General features: G+C 44.9%; 1 protein-coding gene across 2 annotated transcripts in view; it reads left to right on the forward strand.

Annotated features, from left to right (window-relative positions):
* Nucleotides 1–202: 202 nt before the first annotated feature.
* SPATA13 (spermatogenesis associated 13) overlaps nt 203–15766 on the forward strand; it is a 233320-nt gene continuing 217756 nt past the window's right edge. For both annotated transcript variants that reach the window (XM_086329712.1, XM_086329715.1), the window contains exon 1: nt 203–505. In XM_086329712.1, coding sequence (XP_086185838.1) covers nt 494–505 — 12 coding nt within the window. In that variant the 5' untranslated portion in view covers nt 203–493. The remainder of the gene's footprint in view (nt 506–15766) is intronic.

Raw genomic sequence — 15766 nt, forward strand, 5'->3', positions numbered from 1 at the left:
CCCGAGGATTCAAAAGATATGCAAGCGGCCCCGCCTCCTTATGAATATGCAACAGCGAGAGGCTGGGAGGAAGCACAAGAGGAAAGCCCTGCAAGAAATTCAACCTCTGTCGGCCTTTAACGGCTTCGGCCGCCCCCAGCCTCCACCACGCCCTGCACTGCCGGCGAACAATAGCGCAGCCCGGAGTCCCGGAGGCGTGCTCGCCGCGGCAGAGGAGTCCCTGTATGTTGGTCGCTCCGGAAACGTGGCTTCTGAACAGCCCTTCGGAGCCCCGTCTGAACTCGGCCGGGAAGGTAGCAGACGGACCTCTTCACCGTCTCCCGCCCAAGCAGCCGAAGGTCCCCCCTTTGTCGTGCGAATGACGGGGACGCAGGTGTCCTCGCGGCGGCGCCCGCCGGGGCCGAGTTCCCCTTCTGTTTCCCCGTGACCTCCTACCCACCCGAGCTCGGCGCGGGGTGGCCGATCCCGCCGGAGACCCCGCTGACGTGGAGGGATGCTGAGAAAGGTAAGCGGGTTTCTGCGCCGGCGGTCCCTCCGCCCTCACTCTTGGGGAGGGGATCGCCAAGCAGCAGGTAGTTGAAATCCCGCGTCCGTTCACACTCTAAAGCGACGCTGAGAGTAGGCGAAGGAGCGGCGTGAGAGCGCGGCCGCAGCACTGGCAGAGCAGGAGGTTTGAGAAGTTGCCGCGGCCCCAGCAGGTGCAGCGCAAGCGCGGAGCTGTGTCTGGGAGGCTCGAGCACCACCCGGAGCCCGCGTCGCCATGGTAGCGGGGGGCGGGGTCGAAACCGCGGCGTGCCCAGGTTGCCAGACGACGGGGGAACACTGGGAGGGGTTCGCGGCATCTCGGAAGCTGCTCAGAGGACCAGCCATAAAGTCTGATGTTTCTTTGACGCTCCGCTCTGAGGGTAACTGCAGCCTATTAGCAGCGTTGTTAGGTAATCAGGCTTCTAGGTTACCGCCTACTCGATGCTTTAATACTCTGTTTTTGAAAATACTTGGATTGTGGTCAGAAGGAAGACGTGAAAAAGTTAGAAGATATCCTTTCTAAAGCAATAACAAAAAGAAGTATTTTTGTTTCTTCGTTTACGTGGATATCCCTTAATTATTATCACTTAAAAAAACTAAATAGAGAACCTGGTTTGGATTCATGAAAACGAATGGACCATTGGCCTTTTGGGCATATTAATAAAAATCTTTGCAAAAGTAAAGCACACACAATATTAAAATTCAGACAGTTGCATCTTAAAATGTTTTAGAGAGACATGATTCTTTAAAAGTATGTGAGAGAATTAACTTCATTCCCCTCCCCCCACCCCGGGTATTTTCTCTTTTTTCCCTTAAAAAAAAAAAAAGATTTATTTATTTTATGTTTTGACTGCGCTGGGGCTTTTTTGCTGCACAGGAGGTTTCTCTAGTTGCTGCAAGCAGGGGCTACTCTAGTAGTGGTGCATGGGCTTCTCATTGCCGTGGCTGCTCTTGCAGAGCAGAGGCTCTAGGCACGCAGACTTCAGTAGTTGCGGCTCCTGGGCTCTAGAGCACAGGCTTAGTAGTTGTGGCCCACTGGCTTAGTTGCTCCAAGTTATGTGGGATATTCCTGGACCAGGGATTAAGCCCATGTCCCTTGCATTGCAGGATGGATTCTTCACCACTGGGCCAGCAGGAAAGCCCCTTATTGGGTATTTTTTTACATGTGAATGTGCTGGATAATTTTGGCTTGTTATTTTAAAGATTGTTTTAGCTATACACTACAGAAAAAGATTGGCAAAGAATTTGAATAACCTTTTTCAGAGCAGTGACTGACAGCTGCAGGAGGACTTGCACCTACTCTCTTCCTTTTATCCTCCTATAGCTAAGAGATTTTTTTGGCATTTTTCATCTGTTTCTCCAGATTTAAATTGTTTGCCAAAGACATGGATCTGCTACCAGTACTTAAGATGTATTCCACACACCAGGCTCTTTCTTTCTCTGCCTCCATTTAAAACTTATCTATGTGTTATTTAGTTATTCGTGTATTCATTCATCAGACATGGGTTGGGGTTCTAATCCATGCTGTGTATCTTGCTGGACTTGAGAGAAAAGGAGTGAGTGGTGAGAGGGGCAAAGTTGAATGAGAAAAACTCACTGTTTAGGGAGAGGCAAAGGCTGGTAAGTGATCAGAATCCACTTTGATACTTTCTCACTTAGGAATCCACCCAGAATGGCCTCTGTTATATGATATATATGATAGGAGGCGATGCCCTGACCATGCTTGCTGTCTCAAGGCAAAGGTATCCATTGAGAATATGAGGAAGGTGATGCTCAGAAAAGTACAGTGATTTTCCCTAGGACTTACAGTCAGAAAGTGGTTAAGTCAGGATCTAAATTCAAGCATGGTTGCTATGACATCCTGATTCTGAAGCGTTAAACCATTAGACCCAATGTCCCTACAAACCAAATTATCTTTGAAGTTTGTGAGTTTCCACACACGCACAAAAGAAACCTATGTCATTTTCTTTTTGGTTGAACTGTTTCTAAAGCAAGGTATTTGAAAAATCAGATATCAATTTCATTTTTGAAGAAAGTATGGTTTTCCTACTGGACTGTTGCTGTCATCAATAATCTTTTTTTTTTTTCAGGGGTTCCTAAGAAGTTAATAAGAAAATTAAGATCTGGTTATTAAAATCATGTTTTAAGGATATTGGAGGTACTTGTGTATTAAAGGGTTCTATAGTACAAACTGTTACAGAATTAGACTTCTTTAAAGCAAAATATATACTTAGTTTGGAGAAGGCGATGGCATCCCACTCCACTACTCTTGCCTGGAAAATCCCATGGATGGAGGAGCCTGGTGGGCTGCAGTCCATGGGGTTGCTAAGAGTCAGACATGACTGAGCGACTTCCCTTTCACTTTTCACTTTCATGCATTGAAGAAGGAAATGGCAACCCACTCCAGTGTTCTTGCCTGGAGAATCCCAGGGACGGGGGAGCCTGGTGGGCTGCCATCTATGGGGTCACACAGAGTCGGACACGACTGAGGTGACTTAGCAACATATACTTAATTACCATTCATGTATGTATTATCTTTCCTGATTTTAAATCTTTTCAATCAGATTTGTTAGTCTTTCCTGGCATTGTCTTTAGATGGGTGATAATTGGAAATTGCCCTTTGAAAAGTTGTCCTAGAAAGTTCAGGTTTGTATCTGGCTTGACCTGCAGTTAGATTTGGCTACTTACACCCCATCACAGCCCTGAAAACCACTGTAAAATAATTTTATAAATGTTTTTACAGTTAAAATACTATTTTCCTGAACAGATTGCAGAAACCAGATCTTTTGTGTCTCTAGAATCCTCCTCTTAATACCAAGTACAACGTTCTTCATAATTATTAACTGGTGGGAGAAACAAAAAACTTTATCAGGTCAATGAGATATAGAGTAGAATTAATCCTTTAAAATATGTATATTCAGAGTCATAGAAATTATAATTTTTTTTCATGCCACCACACTCTAAAATTCTAGGTAGTACCTACTTTGCAGATGGAAATTTTTATCCAAATTAATTAACTATCAGTTCAGTTCAGTCGCTCAGTTGTGTCTGACTCTTTGCCACCCCGTGAATCGCAGCACACCAGGCCTCCCTGTCCATCACCAACTCCTGGCGTTCACTCAGACTCACGTCCATTGAGTCGGTGATGCCATCCAGCCATCTCATCCTCTGTCGTCCCCTTCTCCTCTTGCCCCCAATCCCTCCCAGCATCAGAGTCTTTTCCAATGAGTCAACTCTTTGAATGAGGTGGCCAAAGTGCTGGAGTTTCAGCTTCAGCATCATTCCTTCCAAAGAAATCCCAGGGCTGATCTCCTTTAGAATGGACTGGTTGGATCTCCTTGCAGTCCAAGGGACTCTCAAGAGTCTTCTCCAACACCACAGTTCAAAAGCATCAATTCTTCAGTGTTCAGCTTTCTTCACAGTCCAACTCTCACATCCATACATGACCACAGGAAAAACCATAGCCTTGACTAGACAAACCTTTGTTGGCAAAGTAATGTCTCTGCTTTTGAATATGCTACCTAGGTTGGTCATAACTTTTCTTCCAAGGAGTAAGCGTCTTTTAATTTCATGGCTGCAGTCACCATCTGTAGTGATTTTGGAGCCCCCCAAAATAAAGTCTGACACTATTTCCATTGTTTCCCCATCTGTTTCCCGTGAAGTGATGGGACCAGATGCCATGATCTTAGTTTTCTGAATGTTGAGCTTTAAGCCAACTTTTTCACTCTCCACTTTCACTCTCATCAAGAGGCTTTTTATGGCAAAAGGTAAGAAAAGAACTAACAAGAGTTATGGTGACTAGTACATAAATTATTTTCCAGTGTGTTATCTTAATTGAACCTCACAACAACCATGCAAGTGTAGGGGAGGAAAACTTTTTCCTCCATCCTTCTGGGTTCTTTGTCTAGTCTAATAATTGAATTGACATAAGAAAGATTAACAGGAGGAAACAAATTTAGTTATATATGTAGAAGAGCCCCAAAGATGTGAGACCCAAGGACAAGTCTGGGAGCTGAGGCTTCTGTAACATCCTGAGCTGAGGAATGGGATGGGGGCCTGAGGCTTCCATGGGCAAGGGGTCATTCCCAGGACAATGAGAAAACAGATGTTTAGTAAGTTTGGTAGTTGCTCTGCCGTACAGATCAGTCATTCAGATAACAGTTCTCTCTGTAATACCCTCTCTCTGAGTCAGGCCTCAGTCTAAATTCCTGTAGGAAGTTGCATGCATGCTAAGTTGCTTTAGTCACGTCTGACTCTTTGAGACCCTATGGATCATAGGGTGCCAGGCTCCTCTGTCTATGGGATTCTCCAGGCAATAATACTGGAGTGGGTAGCCATTCCCTTCTCCAGAGTATCTTTATCAACTCAAGGATTGATCCCAGGTCTCTTAAGTCTTCTGCATTGGCAGGCGGGTTGTTTACCACTGAACCACCATATGCATTCACACTGTTGTGTGACCATCACCACCCTCCATCCACAGGACTCTCTGTGACATTGTTTGTCATCATCTGCAAGAGGATCTGTGGATTCTTTACCACTAGCACCAGGTGAGGGGGAGGTCAAAAGCCCCTCCTGAGTCTTTTGGGGCCTTATTGTCTTCAGCGCAAAACAATCCATGTGCCAAAGTGGCACGTTTGGGGAGAGTTGTCCTAAACCCCTTCACAGGAATTTGTATCACCATTTTTCAATATATGAGAAAACAGAAACTCAGAGAAGTTGAGTGACTTGGTCAGAGTCACCCAGAAAGGGAGAGTCACATCTTCTGATGAGGTCAGGTGATTCTGTGTGATGCCCTTGCAAAGCAGACACACCCGTGAGCTTTAGGGACCAAGCCTGAGCCTCTCGACAGACCCAATTAGGCTGCGTGCAAAATCCTTTGTCTCCCTGTCACCACCCCCAGGCTCCACCTCTGTCTGGGAAGAAGGGGAGGGAACCTTTATTTAAAAGACTAGAAAGAAGCAGAAAGAAGGAAGGAGGAGATGGAGCCAGGCTCAGTGGAGCAAAAGAAAGTAAGAGTTAGGAAAAGAGTGAAATGAAGTCTATGAAAGAAGGAGCCAGAGTTTAGAACTGGTAGTGAGGAGACCCAGAGAGAGAGGTGTGCTGGTCTACTGGGCTTCTGTAATGGAGTATCCTGGACTGGCTGGCTTAGACCACGTGTCACAGCTGTGGCGGCCGGCAGTCAGCAAGACTGGTTTTTGCCAAGAACTCTCCCCTAGGCTGAACGGTGCTGCCTCTTGTCTGTGCTCTAAGTGTGTGTCTCTGTTCTAATCTCTTCTCCTTATAACACCTGTCATATTGGCTTAGGGCCCACCCATTTGGGGCTTTCCAGGTGGCTCAGTGGGTTAACAACCCTCCTGCCAATGCAGGAGACTCAGGTTCAATCCCTAAGTCAAGAAGATCCCCTGGAGAAGGAAATGGCAAACCACTCCAGTGTTTGTGCATGGAGAATTCCATGGACAGAGTAAGCCTGACCGCGGGGCTGCAAAGAATTGGACACGACTCAAGCTGACTTAGCACAGCACCCATCTGACCTTATTTTACCCTAATTGCCTCTTTGAAGGTCCCATCTCCAAATACAGTCACATTCAGAGGTCCTGGGGTTTAGGACTTCAACAATATGAATTTTAAGGGAGCTCATTTTATCCCGTAATAGAGACTAAGGAAAGTGAACTTGGTCTATAACTCTGAAGACCAGACCTATTTCAATTGCTGTATGCTTCCCATTAGTTTTCTCTCCTGGCACCAATCAATGTTTGGGTGAGTTGTGGCAATTTTTCACATCAGTATATTCCACTGGAAAGAAAGAGATTCAGAACTGAGTTCTTCTGTATTTAGCCTGCTACGTAGTTTATTTTTACTCTCGCCTCTGAAGGGCCAGCTTCCCGCCTTGCCACGTTTTCACAGGGCAGACGAAGCTGATCATGACCCCATGTTTCCTACTGGGTGAGATGTGGCTGCCTTTTTGAGCTGTGGACTGATTTGAGTCACAGGCACTGCCTGTGAAGCATGATAAATCCTATACACACGAAGTCACAGTACTGAAGGACAGGGAAGCATAGGTTTTACAACCCTCAGAACCATGAAGATAAAAACCAGGGCAACCTTCCCTCTGCACGGCATTTTCCATGCTTATTTCTAACAAGATATGCTCGGCGTTGTGTTTTAGGCTCTGGAAGGTGGCCAGAAGAATCTGAAGGTTTGCTCTGAGGCACTGAACAACTTACAAGGTTATAACTGGAATGCTTGCAAAGGCTCAAATTATTAAAATGCTGTGGTCATAGAGTATCCAGGTCCAGAGGGAAGCCTGCAGTGCTGTGGCCAGTGCTGGCCCATGGGTGGACCCCACAAGACCTGCCTCAGGGGGCCAGGAATCCAGGCAAGGTTTCAAGATGGCCCAAGAAAGTTCCAGAATTTCCTGCAACAGAGATTTCAACATTCACCAGTTGTCAGGCTCTCAAAGGATTTTTGTCTGTCTCCTTGATATCCTTCCTATTCTGTCTTCAGAAAAGGTGGAGTGTGGCTGTCCACTTTTTTTGCCTAGATAGCTGGTCATTTGCTAAAAGAGTCTTAGTATTAATAGCTCGTTTCTTAGCTCGTTTTGGTAAATTGAATGGGAACTCTGTCTGTTGTAAGAATCTGTTGCCGTCACAATCCCAGGACAGCTGCCCCAGACTGTCCTAAGTTGTGCCTTGTTATTTATGTCTTTGGGGCTTCCGGGGTAGCTCAAATGGTAAAGAATCTGCCTGCAATGCGGGAGACCCAAGTTCAATCCCTGGGTTGGGAAGATCCCCTGGAGGAGGGCATGGCAACCCACTCCAGTATTCTTGCCTGGAGAATCCCATGGACAGAGGAGCCAGGCTACAGTCCATGGGGTCGCAAAGAGTCGGACACTTTTATGTCTTTATGGCACTGTCCTGAGTTGTGATTTTTGACGGCTGTTGTATTTACTTCCAATTGTGAGACCGCGGACTCTGATATGAAATGTCTTTACTGGAGAATGTATATCCCTTATGCTTGGAGAAGCATTTCCAGGAATACCAGAAGCTTTCCAAATGAGCTCTTTGGATGGGATCCAGCAGCTTCCATGATGGGTGGGTTCAGAAACAGGCTTGTGTGGACCAGCTATTGTTATCCCAGCCAAAAAAGAAGGCGTCCTTCTCAGAGCAAAGTGTACTTCATTAGTGAGGGGCTGAATGCCAGCGCCTGGAGTTTGAAAAGTCAGCCTTGGAAGTTAGTGCAAGTTCCTGAAGGGCAGAACTGTGTGTTTCCCCTTCTGATCTGAGCCAGACGTTTCTCCTTGGTCAGTTGTGCAAATCAGCTGGCACAGGTCCAGAAAGTGGGTTGATCTGTTCAACGGCTGCTTCTAGAACACTTTTAATTAAAACTCCCCTTAGAGGCACTCCCCTCAAGTTAGGAGGAAAGATGCCAACACAGATGCATGAAGAGCGAGGAGAAGCTACTGTTCATAGCTGGTTGTGACTCCTTGGCCTGGTGAAGTACCCCTCATTCCTTCAGCTACTTGAGAAGGTCATGACCTGGAAGGGGCCTGGAGGTTCCCAGGATTTCATCGAGTATTCATGAGTGACTCATGGTCTTCTTAGGCTGCAGGATGTGAGAAGACATGTCATGGGCTTCCTCCTCAAGCAGCTGATACTCTAGTTCAGGCTAAACAGACGTGAAAAATCAGAAAGCACAATCAAAGGCCCTGTCGTGCACCCAAACATAGGTGCGCGCGTGCTAAGTTGCTTTAGTCACGTCCAGCTCCTTGCGACCCCATGAACTGTAGCCCATCAGGCTCCTCCGTCCATGGGACTCTCCAGGCAAGAATACTGGAGTGGGTTGTCATTTCCTCCTCCAGGGGATATTCCTGACCCAGGGATTGAACCCGAGTCTCTTAGGTCCCCTGCACTGGCAGGTGGATTCTTTCCCTCTGAGCCACCTGGGAAGCCAGCAGTAACAGCTGCTCAAGGGGTTCTCGGCCAGGCAACTGCATCCCTTTCTCAGCATGGCTTCCCAGATGTGAATCCCCTTCAAGTACCCATCACCCCAACCTCCTAACCTGTTCCTTTCCTGCCTTTCCACTGAGGATGCTCAAGAAATCCTAGATTGGACGTGTTTACACCAACGTGGATCTGGCCACAGCATTTGCTTTATGCTTCTGGGACTCCATCAGGATTTGAAGGAAAAACAGGAGGGAAAGGGCTGAAGGAGCAGAAGAGGGAGCCATTAAACTCTCTCCTCACTGACAGAGTTCACAAATCCTTGGAAAGCCATTAAAAAGACTGCCTGAGTGTTCATTTCAAGGGCAGAAGGATATATAGGCAACATAAGAACAGGAGGCTGTGTGGATGGCCACAGCAGGGCAGAGATGAGAAAAGTCCTCGTCCAAACCCAAGGTGGTGACAAAATGGAGCACCGGCAATTGACTCTTACCAGGAGATGGAGGGAAAGAAAAACACATGTTGCTGAGAGGCCACCTCTGGGATACAGGTGTGTCCCCTGGGGTTATGGCCCATACTCCCCATGACTGAACTCCCCACGACTGAACTCCCCACTCCTCACCCAGGGGGGCCCACCTCCCCTGTATGATGGTCAGCAGAGATTTGCAGCTGGAGGGTCCCGGGCAGGGAAAGCTGAGTCTCTGATTCCATTGCTGTTTGTGCAGTCAATTCTGTTGTAGGGAGTTAGGTTGTTTTATTGTTTTTCATTGCACTGGGTCTTTGTTGCTGCATGGGCTTTGGCTTTTCTCTAGTTGCCATGAGTGGGAGCTACTTTTTGTTGAGGTGCACGGGCTTCTCACTGTGGTAGCGTCTCTTGTTGCGGAGCAGGGGCTCTAGGCACTCAGGCTTCAGTAGTTAGGATGTGCGGGCTCTAGAGCACAGGCTCAGAAGTTGTGGCACATGGGCTTAGTGACTCCAAGGCACGTGGAATCTTCCCAGATCACGGGTCAAACCCATGTCCCCTGGATTGCCAGGTGGATTCTTTATACACTGTGCCACCAGGGAAGTCCCAGGTGTTTAGGGTTGCAGCTGATTTTTAGCAAAAACTGCTTCCTGTGCTTGTGCTAGATATTTGGGGCTGGCCCAGGATCTGTTCTGTTATCCTATTTGTAAAGAAAATGTATTCTGAACCTGAAGCAGGTGAAATGTATTTTTGAGCAGCAAGCCTTTGTGATGTGAAGATCAGGGCAGCTGAGAATTTTATTTGGAGAGCCAAGGCATGGAGGAACAAGTATTAGAGGAAGATGGGGAGACCTGGGTGAATGTGTCATCTCTAACACAAATTAACATATTTTAGCAAGTGAAGTTCCCAGATATCTTTTTTTATCTGTTAAGAGGAGGGACTTGATTAGGTGATTTCTGAAGTCTCATTGTGTTCTGGAATTCTGCTCTTTCTAAAAGGCAGCCTAAAACGGAATGTGTCACCTCTAAGAACCCTATATGCTTGTCAAGTACCCATCAGTGAGTCTCCTGGTGGCCCCATGATACCCTCATAGTCAATAATGGTCTTACCTCCCTCAATCCACATAACGCTGAGAAAGTCTCACCAGGACAGATGTAGAGGTGAGAATTAGTTTTCCTTAACTTATTCTTTTGGTTCATGCCTTGTAAGAATAAAATTGTCTCCGGATGTTCTTGGCTTCCATGTCTTGGCTGTGAGATCTCAGCCTTGAAAAACCATCAGGCCATGGAGACTGTTTCTGTGGTTATTACGTTCCATCTCAAGGAGAGTGTCTCGGGATGTTTCCCCAGCTCAGTTCAGTTCAGTTCAGTTGCTCAGTTGTGTCCGACTCTTTGCGACCCCATGAATCGCAGCACGCCAGGCCTCCCTGTCCATCACCAACTCCTGGAGTTCACTCAGACTCACGTCCATCGAGTCAGTGATGTCATCCAGCCATCTCATCCTCTGTCATCCCCTTCTCCTCCTGCCCCCAATCCCTCCCAGCATCAGTCTTTTCCAATGAGTCAACTCTTCGCATGAGCTGGCCAAAGTACTGGAGTTTCAGCTTTAGTATCATTCCTTTCGAAGAAATCCCAGGGCTGATCTCCTTCAGAATGGACTGGTTGGATCTCCTTCCCCAGCTCAAGTGCCTGGCATTTCCTTTATTGGAAATGCCAATAAACGTAGAAGGATTGGAAACGTGGAAGGATCTTCTTGTCCACTGAATTACAGCAAACACGAAGGGAAGCACAATTTTCATCATTTTACACTGAGTAGGAAATTTTGAAAAGTTTTGGTATTTTGAATTTATACTTTAAATGAACAGGAGGACTGAACTAAATGGAAACCAATTGCATATAGCGGAGAAGGTGATGGCACCCCACTCCAGTACTCTTGCCTGGAAAATCCCATGGACGGAGGAGCCTGGTAGGCTGCAGTCCATGGGGTTGCGAAGAGTCGGACACGACTGGGTGACTTCACTTTCACTTTTCACTTTCATGCATTGGAGAAGGAAATAGCAACCCACCCCAGTGTTCTTGCCTGGAGAATCCCAGGGACGGGGGAGCCTGGCGGGCTGCCATCTATGGGGTCGCACAGAGTCGGACACGACTGAAGCGATTTAGCAGCAGCAGCAGCAGCAGCAGTGAATATAGATATCTCAGTTTATGGAATTTATCATCTTGGAGTCTTGCTTATCGGGTTTCTCTGTAATGGCTGTGTCTCTAGGTAGTAAACGTGGTGTTTTAGAAATTTTTGCCCCTTTCTAATTATATATTTATTGATTTTGAAAGGAAAAAGAAAAATCCACATACACATTTTTCGAAAGCTTCCAATTAACCAAACTTTAGGAAAAATGCGTATTTTGATCTGTAGTTAAGTAAGAATGTTTTGGTTTATAAGCTGAATGTACCCATAGCATCAGCATGAGATGTATGTACAGTTTTCTCCTTGAAAACATTTCTGCCCAAGATCCAAGCAGTGCACTTTTATCTTTTCCCTGTATCAGGGGAAAGGAATTCTAACTCAATACTTAGATAACTAGTTCCATCTCACCAGTGTTACAACCAGATAGGAGAAATTAGCAAAACTTCTGACTGTGTTGGTTACGGTTTTGAGAAAAGTGTTGGGATACACTTAATTCCTAGTATAAACACATATCATATTTTTTTATAAAGAAAGGGAAATGACATGAATGAGCACTGACTCTGAACCAGACTTTTACTCTAGAAAGTACATGGTATTTGGAGCTGTGGTCATTTTTGTGTTGGGGCTGTCAAGGTGAAGCACAGAGAAGTTACGTCACCTCTCAGAGGACACGCTGACTGAATGGCAGAGCTGGTGTCCAACCTCACGGGGGAGACAGGAAATATTTTTCCTGTCTAGATCTTGAATATGTATGTAACTTGAAAACAAGAAATCACACTGCCTCTGAGATACACACACTTTTTGTGGGATAAAAGACAGCTGGAATGTTGTGAAAATCAGCAGTTCCCCTGATTATGGGAATATATTTTTTGCAGTAAAGTTGAAACACTTCTAACATTAAATATTGTATTAATCACTCTTAGCTCTGGGAATCTGCCCAAACAAATCATTCTTCCAACACTGTTTGTCTTCAGCCAACTCAGGCAATCAGCCACTGAATAAGGCATTTCCCCCCCTAAAAGACATGATTTGACCAGTAATAATTTGGTTATGCAATTAAGTGTTGACATATTGGGAGGTGAAACCCTGAATTTGGAAAGTTTGATACTTTGATGAGCTAAAGTATAAATAGTTTTCTTGCCCACAATAAATAACATTTGTACAAATTTTAATTTCAAATTGGCCAGTCTTCAAAGCTACACTGCAAGCCATACATTAGGATATGAGGATAACAGGCAAGAAAAATTAAAATGCCATCAACAGTGAGAATCTGTCTAAAAAGAAAAGAAAAAGAAGGGCAAATTCCTTTAGATAGTGACCTAAGACATTGTTTTCCTGTTAAAAAATGGGAAAAGTGAAAGAATTTTCAAAGAATGTTAATGAATGATAGAGTTTCTTGTAAAAACTATACTTTTTAGTGGAACTTTAAATTTGGAAGCTTAGGAGTCAATAGCCTCTTTTATATGAAAAATCTGGTGTTCCTGATAGTTTAATTGCTAATTGAACATAAAGATATAGTCAAATAGTTTACTAAAGAATCTATTTGTAATAAGCTGATTGTTTAAACATGGATTATCATAGTGAGATAAATGGAGTTTTTAGGAAATCAAGAAAAAACTATTGAAAAAATTTGAAAGTGTATTAATTTAAAATTTTTGTTTTAATTTTTAAATAAGAAGTTTATATAATTTATTTACATGCTACAAAGTTAGAGGATATGAAACAACATTTACTGAAAAGTAATCTCCTCTCTCCTGCAGCCTTTCACCCCACTAACCTTTCTGGGTCACCCTGCTGCACCCCTGGGAATGGCTGGTATTGCCAGTTTTTCCATATGCTTCAGAAAAAGTCTGCACCTATATAACGAAGTATATTTTCTTCTATTCCCCTCTATTTTTACACAAGTGATGAGATGGTATGCATAGTATTATGGATCTTTTATTTTTACTTAATTATATATTTCAGAGGTGATATTAATATATTATACTTGATATATTATGATATATGAAGATATATTAATGATGTATTTCATATTAGTACATAAGAACACTCATTCTTTTATTTTTATTGTGATAAAATATACATAACATTAAATTTTCCATTTTCAAGTGTACAATCCTGTGGCACTACATCCATTCACCTTGTTATGCAACCATCACCACCATTTATCCCTAGAACTTTTCATCATTCCAGTTGAAGCTCCATCCCCATTAAATACTAACTCCCTCTCCCCTGGCCCCTGGTTAAGCCCACTCTACTTTCTCTAAGAATTTGACTATTCCAGCTATCTGAAAATAAGTTGTTGTTTAGTTGCTAAGTCATGTCCAGCTGTTTGCAGTCCCATGGACTGTAGCCCACCAGGCTCCTCTGTCCATGGGATTTCCCAGATAAGAATACTGGAGTGGGATGTCATTTCCTTTTCCAGGGGATCTTCCCAACCCAGGGATCAAAGCTTGTTTCCTGCCTGGCAGGTGTATTCTTTACCACTGAGCCACCTGGGAAGCCCTCTGAAAGTAAGCAGAATCATACAAATGGTGTCCTTTTGTGTCTGGCTTATTTCACTTAGCATAATATCCTCAAGATTTATCCATATTGTAGCATATATCAGAATGTCATTTCATTTTAATGGCTGAATAATATTCCATTGTATGTATACACTGCATTGGTTTTAATCCATTCATCTGTCGATGGACTTTTTTTTTTTTTGGTCGATGGACTTTTGTGTTGGCTCCACCTTTTTAATTCTTTTTAGTGGCTGTTTAGCATTCTGTTCTATGGTGGCATACTGTATAAACCAGCTCCCCGGTGATGAGGATCAGGTTATTTTCGTATTTCAGTGAATAATTGTGAACTTGGATCATTTGACCCCTGCATTAGGCTATCCAGTAAACAAACTTCTTGAAATGGATTTGCTAAAACGAAATGTTACAGGCATCATAAAGTTTCAGCTATTATCGACTTGTCCTCTGTGGCTGTAGTCCCCACTGGCACCCACCCCAGAGACCACCTGCTTCCCGCCCCCTCACTAAAACGGCATCACCAAACTCCTCATCTTTGCGTGTCTCATGGAGAACGCTATCCTGGTACAGTTGTGATGGACTTTCTCATGTCTAGAATAAATGCTGAGTGTTTTGGGGCCATTGCATTTTCTTTCACTGGGACCATCTTCATTTCCTTTGTTCATGTCTCAGTTGGGGTGTTGAGTTTTTCCTCCCTCTTCTCTATATTGGCTGTTGTTGAAAATTTGCTTTGGTTTGGCATCCTTTCCACAGCCTGTGGGAGGCTTTTGGAACTGCTGTGAACAGGAACTTTGTCTAAGAACAGTGAAACCTGCTCTTCAACAGTGACCAAATGCTGGCTCCGTGACAACAGTTTTAAGGGGACAGACTTTAGGAGGTGGGAGCTGTAGGAAGCTTTATTGAAGAGGTTACATGCAAAAGAAAGTATATCTATTCTCACAATGTGCTTTAATGTTATTTAGGACTTACTCATCTTTCAAAAGGTGGGTACACTAACAGTAGATGATGTATAACTCAGGATGTACTAAAAAATAACCGGAAAATATCAGGCTTTCACTCTTGAGAGTGCAGGGAGATCAAACCAGTCAATCCTAAAGGAAATCAACCCTGAATATGTTGGTGATGGACAGGGAAGTCTGGCGTGCTGCAGTCCATGGGGCCTCAAAGAGTCAGACACAACTGAGTGATTGAACTGAACTGAACTGATTCACTGGAAGGATTGATGCTGAAGCTGAAGCTCCAATACTTTGGCCACCTGATGCAAAGAGCTGACTCATTGGAAAAGACCCCGATGCTGGGAAAGATTGAGGGCAGAGTAAAGGGGCAACAGAGGATGAGAGGGTTGGATGGCATCACCGATCCCAGTGGACATGAATTTGAGCAAACTCTGGAAGATAGTGAAGGGCAGGGAAGCCTGGTGTGCTGCAGTCAGCGGGGCTGCAAAGAGTCAGATACAACTGAGTGAACAGCAACAACAAAGTAGGCCTTCACACCTGCACACAGACCAGGGACAGGTGTTGGCAGGGGTGGTTACAGGTATGATGAGGCCTGAAAAGAATACAATCGGGGGGAAGCACTTTCAGAAAAAGAAAGCAAAGCGACCTGTGACCAGATTGCCAGCCCCCCTCATAGGCCTGGGGAGGGCCCTACAGCCCCAGATTCCATGGCCTCTTGGCACCTGGGACTCTGGAGTGCAGGCTGCACTGGCTGGGTCTCAGGGTCACAGCCATGTTGACGCCAGGGACCCGGGAGCACATCCAGGGAGTCAGGTGACAGCTAGAGGTCTCAGTGCAAGCCCTGAAATTTCTCCAACAGCATCCGCACAGGCAAGAATGAATGGCTCCTTTAGTTACAGGCCTGTCCGTCAGACCCCCGCCCCATGTGATGTCTCAGCACACATCACCTTGTGCTCCAGGCACCCAACCTCATGCTGCCCACAAAGAAGCCTAAAGTCAGCAGTGACCCTGACATCGAAGACACAGTGCATCGTCTACACCTGTCATCTCCAAAGTGGGAGTGGGAATACTCCTCTTAAGTGGGCAGAAAGTGTCAGAATGTGTGTACACACACAGGTAGACATAAGTGTACATATATTTATGTCCATAGATGTGCATATGCATGTATGTCAGAGTGCT

Source organism: Bos grunniens, chromosome 12 (assembly GCF_055505025.1).
Source record: "Bos grunniens cultivar Pamir isolate PY7600 chromosome 12, Bosgru_T2T1.0, whole genome shotgun sequence".
Lineage (NCBI taxonomy): Eukaryota > Metazoa > Chordata > Mammalia > Artiodactyla > Bovidae > Bos > Bos grunniens.